This window comes from Chironomus tepperi, unplaced genomic scaffold, assembly GCF_022539635.2.
Source record: "Chironomus tepperi strain 1889 unplaced genomic scaffold, CSIRO-AGI_Ctep_v1 contig_445, whole genome shotgun sequence".
Taxonomy (NCBI): Eukaryota; Metazoa; Arthropoda; class Insecta; order Diptera; family Chironomidae; genus Chironomus; species Chironomus tepperi.
This window is the reverse complement of record NW_027226567.1, coordinates 1,638,747-1,650,947: the sequence shown is the minus strand read 5'-3', so window position 1 is coordinate 1,650,947 and position 12,201 is coordinate 1,638,747. Positions and strand designations below refer to the sequence as shown.

Genomic DNA, 12,201 nt, shown 5'->3' with positions numbered 1-12,201 from the left:
TTAACAAAAATATTTCATGAATTTTTCGAGAAGTGCTTGAGAATTTATTTGCAAGCTTAAAAAAAAAGGAGATTAAATAAAGAAAAACTTTCTGAACTTTTCAATAACTTATGAGTTTTCCATTTGTTTTCTTGATTTCTCATCGTCTTTTTAAAAAATTTTTTTTTATTCCTCCTTTGGGGATATGAGAATGAAGAAGTTTTTAGGTCGAAATTGAAATGTGAGAGAGTGTTTAGGCCTGAAATGTGATTGTCAATTTCTCACAAAATATTTTAATTTAAATTATCAAGAAAGGATGGCTTTAAGGATGTAAAATGCCTTAAGTATTAAGTTATTTGATATCAAATTAGATATGCTTTGATAATTTCGTTGTGATGAAGATGAATGATGAGAATAAGGAAGAAAATTAGCCTACGAAAGCTGTTTTGCTTAGTTTTATGTTAAGTAATGAGAATTTAATGAATTTATCAAATTTATTTTTTGTAGCTTGTGTCTTTTTTGTTCTCGTTCGCTTTTAGCTTTAACGATTATGTGATGATAATTTACCATCCATTATGAATCGTGTTTGTATTTTCCTCCTATCTTGAATCAGCAAATTATTTTGTTAGGAAAAACTTTTGCCATTTTAACTTATCATTCTCAGTCTTTATGGTGATTTTGTCAGGATTTATAGAGATTTTGAAGTGGTGATAATGTTGGGATTTTGAATCAAATTTGGATGACTAGACTAAGTGGGTTTCTAGTCAAGTTTAGGCTTAAAAGTTTGAAATTTAGGAATTATCGAGTCATTAATCTCTGGATTAATCTAATTTTAAAGCTAGAAATTTACCAAAGCAATTAAAATCTCAAAGCCCACCCAACATCCGTCCCTCCCTACCTAAGAACGTTACGCAATGTTTGAACGGCCTCCCTAATTAAGTCACCACGCTCCTAATGGCACTTATGCTTTGACAGCGATTTCAAATCATTCAACATCATTATAACTCTAAAACATCTACCCCAACTTTCCCAACACCATTAGCGTTTTATTAGCAATTGGGCGATAACGATGATTATGCAAAAAATATGTCTGGATAAAAAATGTTTCACTTTATGGAAACAAAAGCCAACCAGCAACAACTGAATGTTTTCTTCCTATATCCATTAAGCGAGCGCGAATAATGAATTACGATTTATTTTTTTTATTCACATTACTTTAACACGAAAAAAATAAAATTCTAGAAACAACGAGCATTAAAAGCAGAGGCAACATACAAAGCAATTTTTAATGGTAATTTGTGATAACATTTTAGCATGAGGAAATTTCTCTTTTCTGTGTCTGCCTTCCTTCCTAAATAAACCTTTATTTAATCTACATACGAGCTCTTTTGTATAAAAATATTATATTAAGCATAATATGCAAACACAAAGCCTGTCATCAACATTTGAAAGTTAAAAGTAACACATGTAGGTAAAGAATGAAGAAAAAATGTGGGTGGAATATCATAATCTTAATTTTTCGGGATTTATCCAAAAGAGAAAGTTTAACGATTGAAATTTGCCTCAATGACACGTTCGTATGCTTAGTATAGAAGAGATATGAAGCATAAAAAATCATTGGAAATGAATAAATGGAGCGTATTTTTGGGTTAAATTGGTTGAATTTAAGTATTTGTTTGTTTTTTGAGGATTTTTCAAGGACTTACAGCAAATATTAAAAAATTTATGTCAAAAATTGTTCCTCTTAGCAACTTCCGTCGTTAATTCAACCCCACCAATAAAGATGGATAATAACTCCATGCTGCTTAGCAACTAAATCATTTTTCCATACAGTCACCCAAAAATTGACTTCCTCCCACCCTTTAAAATATTCAATTTTCAAAAACCGCGTCATAAAAATCATGAATTTATCGTTAAACATTTTTTTAAAAAAATTTGTTGTAACACGCACTTGTTGTATCATTTATTATATCATGCTCTTCACTGCTGTCATGCCTACAATCATCCTCATCATCCACATGTTTTCCGTCTAATAAAAATCATGAATAAATTTTTCCTCACAACCTTTTTTTTCGATATTCGAGCTTCTTTTGCTTATGATTAAGTACAGCAATTTAAGAGATTAATTTTGAATAAAAAAAACTTCTTTCAAGTTTGGCTGAATGACGAGGTGAATTCTTCAAATCATAAAAAACTTTTTTACACTTTCTTGAGTTTAAACTCTGAACGAGGAAAATGTTTTTCTGTATTTTTAATTCTTATACATAAACATTTTCTTAATAACTCGAAAAAATGAATATTTTTAATGCCTATGCCATTAAAAGTGACTTTAATGATGTTTTAACTTAAGCATAAAAGTCGTAATGATGATGATTATAACGATGGTGTTGATGATTCAAGGAACAAGAAACGTGCAATAATGAAATCGAAAGAGATGATAGCGGAATGAGGGTTGGGTGATGGAAAATTGAGATGATTGTAGAAATTATAGGAATTAGTTGAGATTCTTATGAGTCGTTAATTTTTGAGTCAGTTGAAATTGACTATTAGGGTTAAATTTCATGAAGATTGAGGCAATGTGCTTGATGGGGTGATGGGTAATTCTTGGAATAGTTCTATTTAAAGCTTGAATATCTAAACTTCAAAGAGAAGTAATCTTTAAGTTAAAGAACAATTGGAGTATGTTAAACAATATCCACTATAATTTACCACTATAAAAAGTATCCAAACAACTGCTTTCAAACTAATTCTTATCCTTAATTACACCAACTAGCTTATTCGTGCCGTGAGAAAATACAAAAAACTTTGTCATAAACCATTCTTTATTATTATTTAAGATAGTCTTAGCATACAAATTAATGCGTTTGTTCAGCTTTATGGAAATGAGAAGGTGCGATATTCTTGAGCACTTCCTTTTCTTCTTCTGACAAATTTTCAGCTATTAACACGGAGAAAAGAAGGCAATACAATAAACATTTACGATGATACGATGTATTTTATCTATTAATTTATCTAAATTAGTCACTAATTTATGTTAATGAATGAATGAATCATTTTTAAATGTTTATTTGAATATTTAAGGATGAATTGTGTTTTTGGTTTGTTTTACTTGAAATTAAAAAGGCATAAATTATTTCAAATAATTTTTAACACGTTTTTATGGCACTTTTATTACACATTAATTTGTGGAAATTTGAACAGTTGTGTTTGGATGATTATAAGAGTTGCAAAAAAGAAGAAATTTGGAGCATATTTAAATTAAAAAAAAAAAGGTTTCAGAGTTATTAAAAGAAACTTTTATTCAAAGTTTTTAAGAATTTGAACCTCTTCGTGTATGTAAAATGCTTCAATATTCATTTTTGACTGCTAAATTTTGGTGGACTTTATTTCAATGACTTTTTTAACATTCTAAATCCAAAATACTAATTAAAACAATAATATTTAAATAATCAGTGAATAATACAAAATGAAAATGGAAAAACAATATTTCGAAATCTTCAAATCTCTTCAAATTCTCATTAATACTTAATTGTTTTGTTTAAAACTTCTTTACCTTCCAAATTTCTATTGTTTTTCTAACTGCGCACATAAATCCATCATCCGTGAACATTTCTAGATGAAAATCATCCTTCATTTTTAACAACGCAATTTATCATCATCATAGTCTAATTTTAACATTTATTGCTGATCCCTTCTTACTAAAAAGACGTTAAAATTTATAGCTCCATGAGGGCGACTAGAATCGCTTCCTTTGGAAGTGCGAAATACACGTTTTTTTATTCATAAATAATTTATTGAACATAAATCAGAAAGCTAAGAAATGAAGAAAAAGTTTACGGAAAGCTGTGCAATTATTTTTTTTTTTGGTTTCAAGACAAGTGTCCATGCTTTGAATATTTTATGAGTAGCTTAAAGCGCTTTGTGGATTAATGAAAGGTTGCTAAGAATAAGTAAAAGTCAACTGAGTTCACTGACTTGTTGATAGAAAGATCAATTCACACCTTTTTTCCGACTCCAATTTGTGACAAATTTGTCAAAAAGTTCAATAAAAATCTTTCAAGTGCAATAAAAATTTGATAAATTTATTCTATTTAAAACATTTCATGTTTTTCTTTGCTATCGTTTAAAAAGTTTTGTTTGTATTGGCAAAATGTCAAAAATATATAAAATGAAAGAGAGTCTTGCTTTTATTATAGCAGAAGAAAGTCTCATGTTAGCAAAACGTGATGACAAATGAAATTGAATATTTTTTGAGATTATTTAACAACTATTATTATTTTTACCGAGTGAATGTATTATTGATGAGTAAGAGATTAACAATTAAGTTGACTGTAACAGGTGACATTCATTCGAAAGGTGAGGCTTTAAAGCAGCAAGATTAATTTAAATGTGTTTTTAATGATTTTTCGGCAAGAAGAAAAACATTTTTTTTTTTCGTTCGGTACACACGAAAATTAGCAGACGTCAAAAATCTTTCAATCGTAGCGTACACACGAAATTTTGCTTTATTGACGTCCTTGACAATGAACTTCACAAAAACGTTATTACACAAGATTATTTTCTTTGTTATTATTGTTAGCGATAGGATATGGACATAATATAAGTTAATTAAGAATAACTCACGTAATGTACGGCACTAATTGGCATGTAATTATAGACAATAAGGCCATGCTCTTCGCCAACAGGTCGTGGCTGAAGCTCCTTGCCGGATGCTTTATAATATGGTTCTGGCTGCTCCGGTGCATATTCTATGTGATACACGCGCTCATCGAGTAGCTATTGGAATAAAATAAAAGGATATTTAGATTAAAGAAAATTTGGACCATAATAAAATAAATCTTCATTGTGGGTGCCTGTATAAACAACACAAGCTAAATATTATCAACAAAAAGAAGGAAAGTTCAGATGAAATATGATGCTGTTATAACTGAGACTGTCTAGTGGGATATTTTTCATTTATTATCACGTTACTGCTCGTATAGCTTTTCTGTTATTAAATTTTGGGTGACAAATATTGGCAGCTGTAGTAAATGAAGTTATATGAGAATGAAAATGTATGGAACCTGAGGATTTAAATTTGATTATTTGGAGGAATTTTGGATGGAAATTTTTTTGGGAGTTTGTGATGAGTTGGAGAAATTTGGAAAATTAATGACTTTTTGGGCGTATAATCGTTGATTTATTTATATTTTTGTACATTTCGGTCGCAATTGACGATTATTAAATGCCGTCATGGCAACTTCGAGTCTTATCGTTAATACAGCGATTTATTCATGTCACAGCTGCTTGAGTAACATTCAAGTAAGCGACACAATCACAAAATATCCATAAAAAACCCAAAACACTACTTTCCACTTAATACCACTTAACTATTACACCAAATATCCATCCCCTGAGTTGTAAAATATTTTAATCAACTATGTTCTATCATAAACTTCAATTACGATGAAATACGAGTGACTGCATGATACAGCATATGTCAAACATTGAAGCGTAAAAAATTATTGTTTGTTTCAATTTTTTTTCTCTCCATTCTCCTGTCAAACGACATCAAGTGAATACTGACAAAAACAGACAGTACAGAAAAAAAAGTAATTTTTACTCCATTTGAAAAGTTTCTCGTTCACAAGAAGAAGCAGCAAAAAACTTTTTGTTCCTTCTTTTTATATATTTTTCTTTATTTTGTGCAAAAAAAGGAATAAATTTTTATGACACATGTTGTTGTTATCAAGCTTAATGTCTTAAGGAACATGAAGTGTAAGAAAGAGGATTCAGAAAAAAAAATTAAAATCAATACTTCGGGGAGAATTTCATGTCAGTTGCTTTAATGCATGTACGTTTGAAAATAATAAGGCACAACTTTATTATGATGATGATTATGATGATGATGGTGAACGACTGACTATGGGAATGAGATGAGAAAAAAATAAGACAATGATCTACCAAAAAGGAAAGTTTTGTCGAAACTTAATAAAAGTTTTTCTTGATTTTTAGCACTTTTTTTCATGCAGAGTTGCTGCCGGCATCTTCCAGATTTTTCATCCTTCTGGATAAAAATTAATCAAAACTTTTTGTCCCTTTTTTTTTAAATTTAATTTTAACTTTATCCTCAAGGCAAGAAATGCGTCACTCAGCTATTCATCCCACATCCACTTCATCTTAAATTCTATTCCTTATCAAATTTAATTCTCTTGAGTAGAATTCAGATCCGTCCGTTCATACTCTTTATGTTACTTGAATTGTAAAAAAATGAACATCGAAAAGACGAGTAAAAAAAGAGGAAAAAGTTGTTTGATTTTAACTTGAATTGGAAATGAAGTTTACTGTGTAGCACAAAAAAAAGTACTGAACAAGATAAAGATAGAAGAAGACAGAGCTCTTTCTGATGAATGTTGACAGTGGAATTTTAAATTTTTTTTGTAGCAAACAAACTAGATGAAGTTGCTAGAGTGACTTTAAATGATGAGTAAAGCTGTAAAGGATGATGGGTGATTTTGATTAAAGTAAATAGACCAAGTTGATGTTTCAAAGCACATGTATCGACTTTCTTTTTGTATGTTATCCTCAATATCTATTTTGAGACTTATGAAATATTCAATTAAAGAGAGAAAAAATGGGGTTTCATCACGAGTCGTTTAGCGCTGCTATTAAAAATAATTACGTCTTATTAAAAATTTATTCTTAGCTATATGACTTGACTATCCCTTCAATAAGACAAGTTACGTGCCAACTCTATTCCAGATTCATTATTATTTTACATAGATTTGATTCAAACTTTTTATCGAAATTTGAAATCGAATTTGAACTTTTAAAGTAATTCCTATGACATCCTAGCACTTCCAAAAAGGTCGAAATAAAATAAAAATTTTCCTCATTTCTTCCTTCCTACTTCCATCAATTTTCCCATTTTTCCATATTCATACGTCCACATTTGAACATTTTTTTTAGTGAACATTATCAAAAGCATTAAAAATTCATGCATAAGTGTATGTTATGTCATGCATATAGGAAAGTATGTTAACATCACATATATCTTAAAGGATGATTTTACAAGCTATTACAAAAAAGGGAAGCGACAAAGAAGAGAAAAAAAAACTTTAAATTTTAAGCACATTTTAACGTGTGCTACACATGTGCTCTTAAACTCATTCTCACCAGCTGAATGTGATCAAGGAATAAGAAAATTTTTGCACTCGTTGGCAGAGCACAAATAAGAAAAAAATTTTCCTCTTTTCTCGGTAAATTCCACTTGCCATCTTATGTTTCGCCTATCAGAAAGGAATTTTCATATCACGAAAAATAGTAGATAAGTGAACACTACTGTTATATGATGTCATAAATCTCAACAATCTTCTTTCTCTGGTGTTATTGCGTCGAGTGATGATAAAATGTATGCTTTTTCTTTATTCTACAACCAGTGGTGAAATTTATGGCATCTACATTGAAAGATGTGAAATTTATTGACATATTCGTTTATGAATGCTGTCAATGTGACGATGAGTAAGACTATATAGATATAGATAGATTGTATATCTTCGAGATTCTCTCTTTTGGGTGTCAATTTATTTCATCTTTTTCTGGTTATGAAGAGCCATTCGACACTTTGAATGAATAAAAGTGATGGAAATGAAGCGATTAGAATGATATATTGTTTTTCTACGGTCTGTTAATAATGAAAAATGGCAAGGAATGGGCAGTGATTGTTAAAATAGGAACTAGATTCACGTTTTCTTGGCAATTTACTAGTTTAGCATAGTAATCAATAGCAAGTGGTTGCCATTCTCAATTAATTAACTAATTAATGAATCCTAAGGACTCGAACCTACGTCGTAGATTCAATTTCAACCATTTCTGCATTCTCTGCACCAACAGTCAATCCGCATACCCAAAAAACCCTCACTTTCTACAAAATCCAGCTAAAACTGAAGATTAGAAAAGTTTTTCTATTTTTGTCACCCATAAAAACAAATATCAAATGAAACGAAAGACACTCAGACTCGCGTGCTATAAATTTTCTGGCTATTTTTTTCACTCGAAACGTTTTTTGATTTTTTATCTTTTATTTTTGAACAGCCTCAGTGTGTGGGCAATAGACGGACAATAAATACACCAAAAATGCTATAAAAGTTTGAAACCAAATACTAATTATTCTTCTCTTATCCCGCATGACAATGACCAGCGGTAATAAAAATAATTGTGTATGCATATAGGCACACCCACATTCTGTTTCGGGGATGTTTCAATAAATTAAGTGTAAATATTGACCATCTGTGTGAAGATTATGCCTTTTATTTGTTGTAATTTTTATTTTTCTCACCTGACATTCATTTGGCCATCGTGGCAATTGTTGTGTACACTCATTGTCACGTTCCTTAGGCAATGCGAATAGATCTCTTGGCTCTTTGAGCCTTGCTATTGGCCTTAAAGTTCTAACGTCTGTATTTACTTCGAGTTGATTTGTTTTTAATGCTGTAAATGGGAAAAATAAGAGAAAATGTTTATTTTTGTTTTAAAATTTGTGATTTTTTTCTTGTTTTCAATATTTTTGTTTTCTTTTTTTTGCGATATTTGTGCTTTTAGTAAAGAAAAAATAGGCAAAAAATGTCAAATTTAGGAAAATTCATTTAAAATTAAAAAAAAACAGTAAAAAAACAACTGCATTTGAATTTTTTACATAAATTTGAGCTTATTTATAAGATTCGAACCTTCTATATTGATAATATTTCTTTGAGTATTAAAATTTTGCTTACTAAATCTCAGACAAAAAGTGAAAAATCAACTATTCCTTAATATATTATGTTTAACAATAAACAAAACTTCATAAAAGCATTTTATCACACAAAAAAATCACGCATAAAAAGCTCAATTCAATTTTATACACAATAACGCTTCCACGCTATATATAAATGTTTAGATAATGAAACTTACTGTTTGATAAAAAACTGCCGAGGTATCCTGCTGAAAAGAATAGAAGTAAAAAAATAGAACAAAAAATTAGTTATGGTAGGGAGAAAGTTCAATCAACTTTTGTATATATATATATATTCATAATAGAAATAAAAAGCTACGATAGAAAGTAACGTGAACTTTATGGAGCAATCATTTAGCTAGAAACCTCAATTTCATACAGCTTAAGCAATTATAGACAGTATTGATAGTGTATAGAACATTATGGCATGAAATACATGGCACAATGCGTATTCTATCGTAAATAGAAAATCAGGCAAAATAAAAGTTTTTTTTAAACGACGCGCGGAATTTTCTTCTTTTTCTTACATTCTTTGTGTGTTTCCTTCTTTTGTTATCCTCCGCGAATAAAAAAACAAACGATAGAACTGAACAAAAGTTTTGTTGGTTCAATAAAAATTCCTTTAATGCGGTAGTTTCATGAGTTATGTGAAAATGCAGAAAAAAGAAAAATTCCCTTCATTCCTTTTATATTACTCGCGCTATTGCTACTAATTTATTTGATTTTTTACTTCTTTAACTTTATGGTATCGTGGGATTTGCTGTGGATCTAAGAGCGTGATAAAAAAGTTTCCACTAAACGCTTGTGGATGGAGGTGGCTGATGTTCGATAAATTCTTTCATTTTAACTCTTCTCTGTGCTTAATTTGAATATTTTGTGCTTTGATGTTAAATTATGTAAATTGGAGATCAGTTCAAAAAAAATTAAATTCCTTGCAATTTATTAAAAAAAAAGGCCTTCAATAAAATAAGCTAATAATTTCAATTTGATTTTCATTAAGAATCGATCTTAGTTCTTCTATAGCAAATTTCCTACTTGCTATTATTGTCAAGCCAATAAGGCATTAATCATACTTTCTAACAATTTTGCAGAATTGCTATCTTAAACATCTAAATTAGCAACAAATTCCAACAAACTCTTTCGCCTAAAACTTTTACTCACTCCCACAAAAACACATTCGATTACAAAACTTTAAAACTACAAAAGCTTTTTCTTGTACTTTATGCCTTATTATAAACTTTAACATGAAAACAGATTAATAACCGGCACGAAATTGGAATATTCATGCATTTTATTTTTTTCTCAGACAAATACAATAGAAACCCGATAGCACTAACTTTCCTTCAACTTGCCCCTGAACAACAGCACAAGCTTTCATTCGCTAATTTAATGAAAAAGTTTATTTTTTTTTGTTCTCGTTCCAACGCTACTGTTGTGGCGATGAAGCGATGAGAACTAAATGAAAGAAGGCAAAAATAAGAAGATATGAAAAGTTCTTTTTTTTTTTTTGGATATGAAAACTTTTCGATTGTTTTTCTTTCTTATTCTTTATCGTCTCTTTTATGAAAGTAAACTTCTTTATTGGTTATATTTTTATTAAATCATAAAGACTATTGATATTGTAGTTTGACGATTCGATATTGAAGTGAGTAAAATTTTATTTACATATTTTAATTGGTATTAATGGGTTGCTTTTGTTGATCTTAAATGTTAAGGGATTGTCTTTTGGTTTCAAAAAAAAAAATTTTTTTCATTTTAGACGATTGGTTTGTTTTCAAAATGATTACAATTTAGGACAAAAAAGTAGATTTCTATGTATGAACCATGGAATAAAATTTTAGTTTAAATTTCTTGAGATTCGAACTTCATATTAAAGCTACATTTAAGGATTTTTCTTTGATACATGTTTCCTATTTACTCTGAAATTTCGCAATTTTTCTTACAATTTATGTTTCTACATCATCCTAAAAATCTCCATAAACTTTTTTAATAAATAATCTCCGACCAATTTTTTTTTTTTTTTTTTATCAAAAACCAAAACAGTATTACATTTCCCTCAAATCCTTTTGGGCATATGTTTTATAAAAATTCTATTCAATATTTTATGTATATCGTGATATGGAAACTTTCACTCGATATCTAAGGTTTTTTTTTGGGGATTATAACCTTCTTCAACCTTTATGAAACAAATTTTGTTACAAGTGATAGTAAAAAAAGATGAAAAAAATAAAGAAGCAGGAAGAGAACAAAAAAAAAGATGATAAGAGGAAGGAAAGGAAAAAATAAGAATAAAGTGGAAGTAAAGATTACTATCATTTACGTTCCGTGGAATGTGCGTTGAAGTGTAAATAAGGAGGAAAAGAATGAAAAGTGTCGGAAAAAGCAGCATCGATATGAAGATATGTTAGGATATGGGCAATAAGTGTATATACAGTAGAAAACCATCGATAACAATCTTCTAATACCAGAAATTTATGCTTGCCTTCCTTTTTTTTTTGCTTTTGTGAGCAATTTTTAGGGGTAATGGAGTCTACTGTTTGGGTTTATCCGTGTATCTAAGGTCAATACAGTTGATATTGATTCTAAAACAATGCTCGATATCTCAAATTGATATTTCTTCATGAAATGATCTCTAAATACACTTGTGGGAATACGCTGACCTCAAATTGTACATCATTATACAAAACACACCCAAAAATCATCAATCCGACCTCATTACCTCCCAAAAAAATGCGCTAAAAATCGCTTTTTCAAAATATATTCTATCCACATTCTCAAACATTCAAGGATTGCATTAAGCACACTTTACGAATATATTTAGGATTTCTTATTTTTTTTTACTCTATCTTTTTCGAGTGTATAGGCACACACAAGACATGAAGATAAATCGAACAAAAGCAAGAAATACACAACGAGTAACATGTTTTTCCTTTCAAATGATGTCGATTGTTGTTGTTGTTGTTAAAACAAATAAGCAACAAGAACAAGAAGAAAAAAAAAGTAAAAAAGCAAGAAGCAAAAAATAAAAGTTGCGAAAAAAATATTCTTTTTTTGGATGGAGAGGATGTAGATAATTTATGGTTATTGGATCGATTCATCGCTCCACAATATTATCAAGAGAGAAGGAAGAAAATGAAAGAAAAGTGGAAAGAAATGGAAAGGAATGAAGAATATTTCACCAGGGAACAGAAAGGAACAAGCGGAAATAACGAAGAAAAGTCACGTGATGTTGGTGATTAGAACGCATTTATCAGGTGGATTTTAAGGAAACAAATCAATGGAAAATCAAAATATTTAGATGTCTGCTTAACAAAAATTTGTTATATCCATAGAAATTGCATTATTTGTGTCAAACAACTGATAGTAACCATACTCAACTTTTGATAAGATTCACCCCTATCAACCAGACCTACACGACAAACCAAATTGAAGTCAACAATTTACCCTAAAAATTCCCCCCAAAAATATCACTT

At 29.6% G+C, this 12,201-nt stretch overlaps 2 protein-coding genes across 2 annotated transcripts in view; one reads left to right on the top strand and one right to left on the bottom strand.

Moving 5' to 3' along the window:
• Nadsyn (NAD synthetase) overlaps window positions 1-12,201 on the top strand; it is an 87,265-nt gene that overhangs the window by 18,131 nt on the left and 56,933 nt on the right. The gene's annotated exons all lie outside the window — the stretch shown is intronic.
• Window positions 1-12,201, bottom strand: part of Nna1 (Nna1 carboxypeptidase) — a 53,750-nt gene that overhangs the window by 17,908 nt on the left and 23,641 nt on the right. Inside the window, exons 3-5 of the mRNA XM_070650721.1 lie at window positions 8,908-8,937; window positions 8,297-8,448; window positions 4,603-4,755 (exon numbers count right to left, since the gene is read on the bottom strand). Of these exons, the coding sequence (XP_070506822.1) occupies window positions 4,603-4,755; window positions 8,297-8,448; window positions 8,908-8,937 (335 nt within the window). The remainder of the gene's footprint in view (window positions 1-4,602; window positions 4,756-8,296; window positions 8,449-8,907; window positions 8,938-12,201) is intronic.